This window comes from Lolium rigidum, chromosome 4 (genome assembly GCF_022539505.1).
Source record: "Lolium rigidum isolate FL_2022 chromosome 4, APGP_CSIRO_Lrig_0.1, whole genome shotgun sequence".
In the NCBI taxonomy this organism is placed as follows: Eukaryota; Viridiplantae; Streptophyta; class Magnoliopsida; order Poales; family Poaceae; genus Lolium; species Lolium rigidum.
The window spans coordinates 31,841,257-31,854,100 of record NC_061511.1 but is presented as its reverse complement, the minus strand read 5'-3'; the positions used below and the strand labels follow the sequence as shown (position 1 = coordinate 31,854,100).

Below are 12,844 nucleotides of genomic sequence, written 5' to 3'. Positions count from 1 at the left end.
GACGACGGAAGGTTCTGGAAGGAGGTGCCGGGAGGAGGAGGAGGGCGTGATGAGGAGAGCAGGGCTCGGGTTGCTGGGTATTTATAGGTGCTAACCGTGGTTTGGATCAGGATTAAGGTTAGATTAGATTAACCGTGGTAAGGTTTATCGGGTTGGCCGGGGTTGCCGGGTGATGATCTTATCCGCGGTAACTAATTTCCGCTTTTCACCACGGGAGTATGTTGGGAGATGGCTCGCTGACTGGCCTGGCCCACCCGAGCGGGGAGGAGATTATTGAGCTTGTGGACCCACGTGGCAGAGGGTTATCCTCTTTCTGTTTGGTGTTTTATAAATGGTTCGTCCGTTGGCTTTTGTTTGAAGAAAAAGAAATTTTTGATCGGTTTGTAGCTGTTGTTGTAGAAGCTAAAAATTTCTACTAGATAAGATCGCTATTTCTTCTGACGAAAGTCTGGCCAACCGCTCAATAATTGTTCATTTGTTTACGAGTAGATATAGAGATGATTTTTGTAACGATCAGATGTGGAGGAATTATTCTTGAACGCAGAAAATTAAAGAAAAATCATCGTGCAAAACGAACGGAATTTTTATACGAGGCGAATCTCGCTGGAAAAGAAAGTGCGACACGAGAACGGCGTGCACTGGCGTGGCCGCGGGGAACTGAAGTGCACGTCCGCGAACCCGTGAGGAATCGTCTCAGCGCACACCTCTCGAATGAGTCCGACTCCAAAGTAACGAGAGGATAATAGGAGTATTTCTCTTGTTCTGAAATCCTAGAAGATGGAGTATATCGGTTCAGTACTTTGCATCTGTGAATAGTTCAGGGACGCGACAAACCTATAAAACATACACACATCGTTCACCTTTTTCTGACAGAGATTGGTTAGGAGGAATCCACATGATTAATTAGACACACGCAGCAATGACGATGACCCTAAGAACAGTTCATTTCATCTTGTGACGCAGCAATGGAACGGCTCACACATCGTCGTCGCCGGAATACAGCGAACACTGAAATGGCCCCATCTCCTCCTCACATCAGAGACAGCACCATTGCCCTGAAGAAGCAGTTGTTTGCTACGTTACTACCTAAGAGGAGTTGCTCCTATTCTTTACATAAGAACTACTACTGATATTCTTAGACATGACAAATCTCAATTTTATGCAGGAAGAGGCTCACAGCCGCAGCTCGATTATTGACACGAAAACAGGTTCACGCCACAATACATGCACTCTAGTAGCACCAGAACAGGAAGGGAGACAAGTTCACGCAGAAAGTGCACGTTACGACAACCACAGCCAGCAAGGCTTCGCATTATTCCAACCCAGATCAGGCGATCAGGCTAGGTAGGAGGCCTACCGCCCATCACTACCACTACTGATAAGGACTTGACAGACACGAACGGTGGTCTCTGAGCAGCAGGAGCTTACGGGTTCACCTTCGGCGCCCATCCGGCGATCAGGTGCTCCCTCGCTGGCTTTGTCTTCACGAAAGACTCCCGGCTGAAGAGAGCCTGCACAAACAAACATAGCGCAAAGCTCAGCAACTTAACGGCTATGAATAAGTTCTGGAAATGGCACGAGTTTTGGGGATAATGCAACCATTCTGCCGAATTCAGTTATCCAATTGTGTACCTCGGTGTAGGCATGGACGCTAGTCAGGGTCTCGGGGATCTTCCAGCCTTTGAAATGATCCAGGGCGACCTGGAGATGGAACAGCTTCGGGCCCAGGCTCAGATCTGCAGCCGAGACGTTCTCCCCGTTGATGTAGGGGCCCTGCAAGCACAGTTTGGGTCATGGTGTTAGCACAAGTTTGGTTCGAGCAAGATCAAGCCAGACAGATGCTAAGACTGAACTAAGGCACACGTCTTGCACGCTAAGGCACTACCGAGACAATGAAACTATTGCAGTATGTCATATCCAGGCAGGTCTAGTGCTTAGATAGTGGAGCTTGGATATAATGGAATGGTTGTGCAAGCGGATGGAACATCGACTTCGAAGTCAGCTGACTTACATGAGCTTTTAGGTGCGCATCCAGTGCCTCCAGCTCGTCAACAAGTGCTTTCTCTGTGCCATCAGTAGCATCCTTGCTCTTCAAGAACGCAATGAAGGTTGAGAAGATCTTTGAGCCCCTGTTATCATAAGTCCAACCAAAGGCATCATACACAAATAGAACATGATTAAAAAAATGGTATGGCAAACAAAGAAACTGCTTCTTTTTTTGTGAGAGGAGACAACATTGAAAGTGAAGATGTGCTTTTTTTAGGGAAGGAAATCAAGTTATTACAGTCATTTAGTGCTTGACATGTGCTATTTAGCTAACTCCCACAAATGCAGAACTACCTTCCTGTAAGAGGACATCAAGCCCAAAGTGTCCATGGAAATAACAATTGCCAGTGTCAAAGCCAAATGACTCAAAAAAAGATCTTATGCAAGAAGATATCTAGTCAGTACTAGCATTTCACTGAGCTGACAATGAAGTAATACAGTTCCTATTGTAGCCAACTGCAGAGAAATGCCCAAAACCCTTGATATAAAAGATGAGATACTAAATAAACAAAATACAAACCGTAGACAGGCCAAATTATTATTATCATTTCACTAGTATCAAAATCAAGTATTTCAACTTGACAAAGCATAACTATCTTACTGTAGGAGCACATTGTGCCAAAATTGTTCATGAAACTACCAGTGGCAAGTTTCGAATCCACAGGTTTCTAGAAGTATATTTACGGGGCGATATCAAGGCACTGTACTATTTCACTGTGCTATCACAATCAAGTGATCCAGAGGAATGCCTAATTCAGTTATTTTTATAGGTGATCATGCTCAAACCATCCGCGAAACTAATAATTGCACAATTTCGAGACCAAAAGATCTCTAGAAGTATAATTGATGAGTATTATAATCTGCTGAACGTACAAAGTAAACAGTATAAAAATGAGAGTAACTGAAACAGCTGCGCCTTTCTGCTTAGAAGACCATCGATATAACAAGGATCCCAAAATGCAAGAAATAACAAAGCTTTTAATCTCTGGATAAATAAAGTGATATGCCATTGGGAAAACTTACACTGATGCATACTCAGGAGGGGTGACAAGTGATGGAGTTGGGTACTTGTCCTCAATGATCTGAGTGATTACGTCGGAATCAGCAATCCATTTACCATCACCACTGTTAAACACAGGCACCTTCCCCTCTGGGTTGATCTCCAGAAACCTGAAAACAGTCAGGTTAGTTCAAGAAGTTATCAAACAGGGATAAGCTCCAACCCCCAAAGACGCAGGCTCCAACAATTTTTCAAAATACAACTCAGAAATGCATATAAAGGGAAAAACTCTAGAAATAGTAAAACAAAGAAATTCCAAACTACTACACAAATCTGATTGATAATCTAAATTCAAATGCTTTTGCTCAGACCATATGGTCCATCTTACATCTCTAATGGTTTTGAAACGTCGAAACTGTTTTGGTTTAAGAAACTAAGAAAATATACTTTCAGAATCACCTCAACACCTTACAGCATACAAAGCTATCCCAAGAAGAACATGTACATCGATAAGCCCGGTAGAAGAACTATCTACATGAGGGGAACACACTAAACTATCTCTTATAATCAATCTACCTCACAATTGACAAACTAAAATGGTGATTAATTTAAACCTGAGAAGTCTTGTTATCCCAGTGCAGTTTCTCCAGCATGTTTAGAACTTGGAAATAGAGATTTGTGTTGAAGATGAGGTCCAGTGTGGCTTATGCATGCAGAATAAGCTTCGTGGTAGCTTGTCTGTGCATAATCAAGTATTTTCATTGCAGGGCTATCCTTTTTTTTTTTGGAATTATAGGGCCATCCTCTGGTTACATGCTAAAATGCAAACAACTGTGACGTGTGCTAACATAGGACACGTACTCACAGTTGCAGAAAAATGCTATGATACCAGTTCTATACAGCTTTAGTGTCCAAGACAGGATATTGCAATATCTGGCAACTAATGTTGACCCATTTTACCCCAAAAAAGTTAATCCAGGCGGGCATTTTATAATTACAGTATATTGTCTATTGCTAGTTAGTTACAAAACTGTATTCTTAGTGCATTGAGTACACCGCATTTAAAATGTGGCCCAAATAATCAGGCTGAAAAAGTTATCCTGCAACTTGTATCCAGCAGAGTAAATTCAAAACACTGACGCATGTGTGCATGAATAAACCAAGAGCATATCTAATTCCCAAAGCCTTCTGGGATTTGATGTGCTACAGATATGTTGGTGGACTCGTCTCCCAGTTTACCAGAAACGAATTTAACTCTTATCTCTGTTTTCTGTCTTGAGCTATTTAATCGCATTTTTCCTACGCATGCACCATATGCAGACCACCTCTGAGAGGGTTATACTATGGTATACAGCACATGTCTAAGATGAAGAAAATCCACTCAGATTAGCATATAATTTACTATGGTGTGTAGGCACAGAATTAAGGATATGTGTAACTTGGATCAGATGAAGTCCCATATGTATTTGGTTTTCACAATCCAAAACGACAGCTATAGCGTGCAGAGCCCCAAGCCTACCATTACGAAGCATCAACCTCAGTCCCAGTTCCAGGGCTATATATTCCGCAATGGATCTACCGAATCAGAAGGTATCTAGACAACGCCACGAATCCTCACCCATAACTCTCAGCCCAGCACTGTTCCTACTCCACCATACACGAACCCACCAGCAATTTAAGTCAGTTAGTGCAGAAACGTCTCAAACAATTTTGAAGATCAGATATCTACCGGCTGGAAATCCGCCAAGCACTTGTAAGAGGGCGTTTGGTTTCAGTGTGTGCGTGTGTGTGGGACATTTAGAGATGGGGAGGGGGGTCGGAGACGGACGAACCACTCGGGCTTGTTGCTCAGGTCGACGAGCTTCGTCTGGTAGGGCTCCTTCTTCTCCTCCAGCGTGAGGAGCACCCTCTGTGCGAAGGGACCTGGACACGCCCCCCAAAATAGTCAGGGCCTTGTGCGCGGCTGCGCCAAAGAATGAGAGCACGGTACGGAATGGGCACGACGCAGTACTCACAGTCGCCGAGCGTGTCCGGGCTCCCGGCGGCGGCCTTGACCAACACCTCCACAGTCATGGCGACGACGACGGATTACTAGTGGTCCTGAGAGAGTGAGTGCTGCTGATCTGCGGCAAGGTTGGGGCGATGGGGAAGATGAATGGGGTTGCGGGTGCGTGCGTATTTATCGGGGCTGCGTGGTGGCTCGCCGGAGACCGACGGGCGGGGCGGCGGAGATCGTGACCCCTGACGCATTGATTCGGTTCTGGAATCTTCGGGATCCGGGGCTCTGCACCGGACCGGAGAGCCGGGTGGGTGCGGCGTGTGGGATTGGTTAGATTTTGCGGGCGCGCGTGAGCCGCGTGTGACAGGATGATCGGGACCAATCGTGTTGCTCTCCGCTGCTGTGCAAGTCAACAGGTTTTGGGTGCCTGCTTACCCAGCGGTTGACGTGCTTCCTTGCGTATGATTTGGGTGTCCATTGCGCAATTGTGATTTGGATGCAAACCAGGCAACTCCCTCCGATCCAAATTTACTAGTCAAAGGTTTAAATGAACAAAAGTTTTTTAAAAATATTTTGCCTAAATCTGAGAATGTAATTGGGTCGAGGGAGTATAATTTTAGATTTGTTTAATTTTTTCTGACTCCATACCGGTTTATAAATCAATTTCGTACCTGGGAATTTTTTAAAACATTAGTTTGATCAACAAAATATGAGAGATATGTTATACAAATTATAGTGTTGGAATCTTTTGTTGGCTAAATTACTAATCAAGGTGTTTCTGGGAAGACATAACGCGCTTATAAAACAGCATAGACAGAGCAGCACAAGGAGAAGAAACAGATATTTGTACAAGGAAAAAGTTAGCAAAGAAAACAATGCACAGTTTGGGTCTAAAAAAACAGGAAACTACTTTCAGAACCTTCTATAGCGGACTGAGATCCGGTGCCTCGCCTTAAGCAAGGCACACAGCGCCTTGAGGCACCGGATCAGCCGTTCAAGCCCCATCCAACGGACGAAGCAGGTCAGCACTCAAGTCAACAGGCCAACAGCCCACTTCATCTCCTCACGGGAAAAAAGAACGACGCGCGGCTCCTCCAGGGCAGAGCACTGCCTCCGCTCGCCGCTCGCCGCCGCCGCCCGCCGCCGTCGGCCGCTCCCGACGCCCGCCGCCGTCGCCCGCTCCCGCCGCCCGCTGCCGCCGTGAGAGCGCGCGGTTCTTTCCGACCTGCCTCCCTTCATCCAGTGCTCGCTCCGCGTTTCCCATCCGGCGCCGATGGCTGGCACCTCCGGCTCACTCCGCCGAATCCCATCCGAGCCGCTCGCCCTCCGGCCGCCGCGCCGGCCCCATCCTCCCTCCTCCTCTCGCTCCGTTCATCAATCCCGCAGTTCACAGGAACAAGGCAAGGAGAAGCAGCAAGTTTTACACAGGAATTGCAATTTCAGTTATGTAGAGGCAAATGAACTACAGACAACTACATATAATACTGAAAAATGAACTGAAAAAGGCAGAGCTCAACTCATGTTTTAGCAGGAACCTGATGCATACATTATATAAATTGAACAATAGACAAACTTTGTGGAATTTCACTTCGAAATCCCACAACAATCTGCTGTTACATACTCCTTGAAGTGCATAAACTTGGCCAATCTACTTGTACATTTAGGCCACAAAAGACTATAGTTAGCCCCAAAATCCAAAATACTATAGTCACCCTGTCCAAAATACTATACTAAGGTCAACCATGTCCAATACGCTATCTAGCAAATTTGGACAAGCTAGAACATATCTTCACCATAAACACCATAGGAGGGAGCTGTCATGAGTTCCGTGAAACTCATAATCGGGTTACACTGATGAAGCTCCACATTTGCTCCTTTACCGCTGCCATCTTTCTTCTCCACTCCTACTTGAGGCTCTACACCATCATATTTCTTTTCTTGCTGCAACGAAAATTATAGTAAGCACTTTCGGAATGAATGGTAAGAACATATCATGTACAAATTGCTATGTACCTTTGCTCCTTTGTTTTTAGATGCGGAAACTCTAGTTGGCTTGCGCTTCCCCTTGAGTAACTTGTCAAGCCAAGTTTTCTTTCTTCTCAAATTCTTTGACGGAACTTCTTTTTTCTTTAGCTTTGCGGCACTAAGAAACTCATTTGTTTGTTGCACATTTGGATCATTATTTTCTTGATCATTGCATGGCCTATCCATAGCATTGTTAGTTGCATTGAGTTTATCTTCTATTTGGGGACCAACACAATCAAGTGCATTTTCTAACATCAAACAACACTCCACGGAGTTGGCTACTTTACGTGCCAAACTATGAAATTTGTGAGATATATTCTTGTACCGGAGTTGAGCTTCCAACTTTGGATTTTCTACCACATTTCTTCCATTTCTATCTTGTATGCTTCCATTGCGTGCTTCTCTAGTCCATCTCTTTAAGATATAGTGTGTTGGCAATGTCTTTATATTCATCAAATCAAGAACTTTGATACCATGTCCACACAATATTCTCGTCCTATTGAACATTGCACAACTACATGAAGCAGCTTTAGTCAAAGGATCACCAATCACTATGCGCTCCTCCTCAAATTTTAAATCACCATGGAAACTTGCAATAGAAACCGCAAACTTGTTATCTTCATCCAAAACTCTAGTACACGCTGACCATGGATCTTTCATACTCACCTTGGAAAGCTTCAAAAATAATTGGAGTGTACTCTTTGCTTGCTTGCACCAACATAGGTGTGTGCATCTTGATTCTTGGTACATTCTTCCTTGCATCAAATTCAGATTGCAATTCTTGTGTTCTTTTTACCTCCACTGTCCTCTCAAAATGCATCAAGAACCGAACAATATGAAAATCTGATTTCAAATGATTTTTCAAAGAATTGTTGAAGCTCTCACTAAGTTGTGTACTTCGGACTCCCAAACTGAACACTTCTCTCATATAACATTCGGCCCACTTTTCTTTCAACTTGTAGATACTATCTAACCAAGTTTGCTTGTGCACTTTATGTCTCATATTATCAAATGCTTCTTGAAATTCTGCTTTGTCCTCATAGCCATACATGCATTCACTAAAATCTGTGAGAATATGAGACTCTTCCTCCTCTTCTTCCTCTTCCTCTTTCTCTTCATCTTTCTCTTTCCGTGAAGATAAATGTTTGACGGCATTTTGCATTATATGGAAGGTGCACAAACCATGATATGATTCCGTGAAGACTTTCCCTATAGCTTTCCCCATTGCGGCATCTTGATCTCGTATAAATAGTTCTAGGCCGCCTCCCATTATGTGTAGCTAGAAATGTCTCAAACAGACCATACAAATGAGTCACATGTTTCATCAAATAGAAGTGCAGCACCAAAAATGGTGGTTTCTCTAAACCGATTAAGCCCAAGAAAAACACCAAAGGGCCTATATTCTTTGTTTGTGCCAAAAGTTGTATCAAATGTGACAACATCTCCAAAGTGTGCATAGTCTAGAACCATTTTAGCATCAGCCCGTAATATGTTGGATATATGCTCCTCACAATCATACCGCAAGTCATATTGGAAAGATGGGTTCTCCTGGATCTTGTCATGGAAATACTTCAACATACTACCCGCCCGTCCAAAAGCCAACTCTCGCCGCCGTTTGCCTCGCAAATGATTCTTTTGGTCACGACAAGTGTAGCCGAGGTTAAATGGTCCACCAACTCGACGACAAGCTAACTCATGTGCAACTTTGGGCATGATTCCGGAATCCTCTGCGCTTCTATTTCAAAAGCTTGTACTTCGTAAATCTTCCTTTGCGATGCCATCAAGTGGCAGGTTTGTGGCAATTGAAGATAATGATTGTGTTCAAGCACAAAATCCGTGACTTCGTAATTTTTTAGCACTCGATCCAATGATATAGTCATCCGAGCTTTGCAATTTGTTCTTGTTTCAGCTTCGATACGCTTTGGCACATGGTCCATTGTTATCCCTTTTTTCCGTATGCCTTCATTGGCGCAAACAAATGTGCATGAGGTCACTTGACCATCCATCTTGCTTGTATGTTTGTTTCTCTTCCTCACATCAAATCCTCGCACGACCCCCATATGCAACCCAAAACGTCCAAGCTTCATCCGGATTTCTAAATTTCATACCAACTTGAGGCATCCCCTTGTCAATTTCTCCCATTGCACAACACTTGCAAATGCGTAACACTCACACTGCATAACACAACCCTTCAATCAGCAAGATTTCAGTCTTGACAAGTAACCATATCAATCAATTACAAATAAGACAATAGGAGCTTAAAGAACAATCCATATGACATAGAAAAATTTCGTAAGAACCGTATAGTACAGAGCTAAACAATACAGATCACCGATAAGCCGCAACTAAACGTAAACTAACAAATACTAACAAGGACAATCGTGAAGTATGTATGTAAAGAAATACGAAAATACACCTGCAGCTCAACTACCCGTCGTAATCCGACGATTTTGATGGCGCCCGCCGACGGTCCCCCGCCGACGTGGAGTCCGGAGACGGCGGAGGAGCAAAGCGAAGCCGGCGGAGGGCTCTCGCCGGTGGCCGGCGGCCGGCGGCCGGCGGAAGGCGTAGCTAGCCGGATGTGGCGGAGGACCAGCCGATGCGAGCGAGCGAGAGGAGGCGAGGGCCGGGCGGCGGAGGTGGCGGCGGCGACGGCGGCGCGGCGGCGGGCGGCGACGAGCGGCCGACGGGCGGCGGCGCTGCTCTGCCCGGGAAGAGCCGCCCGCGCTCTTCGTTTTTCCCGCGGAGCTGCTCTGTCTTGCGCGCGCGTGAGTCTCGTTCTTTTTCCCGTGAGAGCTGTTGACTTGCTGCTGACCAGATAGTTTAAGCTGTTGTCCGTTGGATGGGGCTTCAGCGGCTGATCTGGTGCCTCAAGGCGCTGCGTGCCTTGCTTAAGGCGAGGAGCAATCCCAGCAATTAAACAACTGTACATGCACTGTAGAACATCCACACGAGGGGATTATGATGACACTATGTCACACACGGAGTAGATAACAAGAACTCATCTCACACTCTCACAGTCTCAACTGCAGATCTACCGCGGTGATAATTTTTAACGTGAGAAGTCTGCGAGGTGTGCAGTTTCTCTGAAATGTCTAACACTTGGAAAGAGAACGGTGTTAAAGAGCAGGTCCAGTCTCCAGTCTTTTTTTAGGTCCAGTCTCCAGTCGTGCGATTACAGAGCAGCTCCATGATAGAGTGCATCAAATGCACAATCAAGCATCTGCATCATAGGGCCCGCCTATCATCTTGGTACAAAACCCATGTGACATGTGTTCAGACTCGACGCTGCACTCACGGACACACTGCAGCAGAACAGTGATCTGGCAGTACAATTTTTGTAAAGGCTTGCTGCTACTCAATTGACGAGAGGCCGCAATGTTTCCCCACAAAAAAAAAAACAAATCCAAGCATTTTAAATCAGACTACTAATACTTGTAGTATTATACTATATCGATTGCTAGTTAGTTCTAGATATCATTCTTGTACGCTTCACTGGAACTTGTAGTGCATTGGGGTAGATAAAATTCTTTTGGGAATGTAGTAGCCCAAGAATCAGATTTCAAACCCATGATGATGCTATGAAGCTCTGTTTCCCGTGGAGTAAAACCAAAATACTGAAGCTGAAGCCCCATTTCTGCTGAAGTAAACCAAAACCACCAAGAGAAACTAGTATATGATTTCTGAAGCAGGCTGGGATTTAACTGTGCTCCAAACATCACAGTGGACAGATCTGCTAGGAGAAGCCACCACTTCATGTGTGATTTTCTTCTGCATCCAAAATTGCAGAAACTGTAGAACGACTGAACCTAGTACCAAGTATCAACCTCAGTCCCAGTTCAGAGACGGCTACATTCCGCATCGGATCTACCAAATCCACCACAGCGGAGAAAGTATCTATCTAGCCAGCGCCACAAGCCTCTCTCATCCATATCAACAACCAAAAAAATCTCAGCCTCGCAGTTCAATTCCCGCTTCACCAAAGGCGAACCAACTACTAGAAACGATTTGTGCAGAGGTGGCTCAAACAATTCAGAAATCAGCCACCGGCCGACTAGTAATCCGTCAACCACTCATGGAAGGGTTTTGGACTTTTGTGGGTGGAACAATTTGGTGAGGAGCGGGAGGGGGTGAGAGAGTGACGCACCACTTGGGCTTGTTGCTGACGTCGATGAGCTTCATCTGGTAGGCCACCTTCTTCTCCTCCAGCGTGAGCAGCACCCTCTGGGAGAAGGGACCTGGCCAAAATCGGAACAGATCAGCACCGAATCCACCCAGGGCCGGCGAGGGCACGAGCGACGGGGCGGGGCGCGGGGGCACTCACAGTCGCCGAGCGTGTCGGGGTGGCCGACGGCGGCCTTGACGCACACCTCCACAGTCATGGCGACGACGGCGGAATGCTGGTGGTGGTGCTGAGGGATCCACGGCGAGGTTGAGAGCGATGGGGGATAGTGAGGAGGTAGGTTGCGGGCGATTATTTATCCAGTGAGGAAGGAGACATGATCCGCGTGGTGGGAGGCAGCATCGATTCGTTTCTCTGGAGGCTTCGGGATCCGGGACCGTAGCGGCAGGTGCAGCACGTACTGTATGGGTGTGTTTGGTAGCCCGTGTCACTTCAGATTTACTTTACCACTTGAGATATCTCAACCCATACAAGCTGATTTGGAATTTTGTGATGTGTTTGTTAGCTTGTATGTGTTGAGAGAATTCGAAGTGATACTTTGTTTGGCAACCGGATGGGTGGAGATTTTGCCCAAGACCTAAGAAATAACAAAGAGGTCCAAACTCTTGCACTAAGGACCTTAAACAAAACAACTAAAAAGCAATCAGGTCCTCAGCCGTGCTGGGAGCAGATCGCCGGCCATGGCGGGCCGTGGGGCGCCAGTGGTGGTGGCTCGGAGGGCCGTGGGGCGCCGGCGGTTGCGGGAGTAGGGCCGTGGGGCGGTGGCTCGTCGGCGGCGGGCTTTCTTGCGGGAGCGCGCGTCCGGGGCGGCAGGCGGCGTCCGGCATGGCAGGCGCCGACCAGGGAGCAGCGGCGGGCGGCGAGCGGCGTCCGGGGAGGCCGTGGAAGGGGTGGCGGCGGGCGGCGGCCGGGGGTGGTGGCGGGCGGCGGCCGGCGGCCGGCGGGCGGCCAGTGGCGTGGTGACGGGCGACGGCTCGGGGACGGGTACGGAGCCGAGACCACTTTCCGTTCCTTTCGTTCGAGAGCAAATGACGAGGCCGGCCGTGGTCCGGGGGTTCGCGGCGGGGCCCCGAGGAGGTTTGCGGGATGGACTCAGCTCGAGCTGGATTGTGAAGCTCGATTTGAGCTTCACAACCGGGCCAGCCGAGGGGCATTTTCTGTATGAGGTGGGCATAGCTCATCTGTGTTCACCCGGGCTAACAAACATAGGTATGGCCAAAAATCTCTGTTGAGATGGGAAATTCTGGGTTGATACGGGCTGCCAAACACACCCTATATGATTTGGATTTTGCAGTAACGGTGTTGCTTTCGGCTGCTGGTGGAAAGCGCGAGAGAACAAGGATTTGGTGCTTGCTGACGTGCGGATTTTGTTTCATTTATTTTCAAGCATGATTGACTTTGATAGAATACTCACGGTTGAGTGTGCCTTTGCGATTTGGATGTGTGTCCATGCTCACGGTGAAAGTGACACTACAAATAAAGGTTTGCCTGCTATTGGAATCTCTTTCTGGCCGGTCCAATGTTTTTTGAGAATACATCCTAATATTTGATAGAGATTTGGTGCAACAGAGCTTCAGCACTTCAAATTTTC

General features: G+C 46.7%; 1 protein-coding gene across 3 annotated transcripts; it reads right to left on the bottom strand.

The window, feature by feature from the left end:
• Positions 1-1,142: 1,142 nt before the first annotated feature.
• Positions 1,143-11,486, bottom strand: LOC124647344 (probable glutathione S-transferase DHAR1, cytosolic). 3 transcript variants are annotated; one of them, XM_047187305.1, is made up of 6 exons: positions 11,395-11,486; positions 11,218-11,308; positions 3,070-3,216; positions 2,012-2,129; positions 1,633-1,773; positions 1,143-1,511 (listed from the first exon to the last, which is right to left on the bottom strand). In XM_047187305.1, the coding sequence occupies exons 1-6, from the start codon at positions 11,450-11,452 to the stop codon at positions 1,425-1,427; spliced, it is 642 nt and encodes a 213-aa protein (XP_047043261.1). In that variant the 5' UTR covers positions 11,453-11,486; the 3' UTR covers positions 1,143-1,424. The 3 variants fall into 3 exon arrangements, with proteins under 3 accessions (XP_047043261.1, XP_047043263.1, XP_047043262.1); XM_047187307.1 differs by lacking the exon at positions 11,218-11,308 and adding an exon at positions 4,879-4,969 and having other exon boundaries at positions 11,395-11,478; XM_047187306.1 differs by lacking the exons at positions 11,218-11,308; positions 11,395-11,486 and adding exons at positions 4,879-4,969; positions 5,062-5,190.
• Between the last annotated feature and the right edge of the window lie 1,358 nt (positions 11,487-12,844).

Coding starts and splice junctions, on each gene's coding strand:
- LOC124647344 (XM_047187305.1), bottom strand. CDS start 11,452: ATGACTGTGGAGGTGTGCGTCAAGGCCGCCGTCGGCCACCCCGACACG. Junction 2,130..3,069: donor CCTCCTGAGTATGCATCAGT/GTAAGTTTTCCC, acceptor TTATGATAACAG/GGGCTCAAAGATCTTCTCAA. Junction 1,512..1,632: donor GCGTCCATGCCTACACCGAG/GTACACAATTGG, acceptor TTGTTTGTGCAG/GCTCTCTTCAGCCGGGAGTC.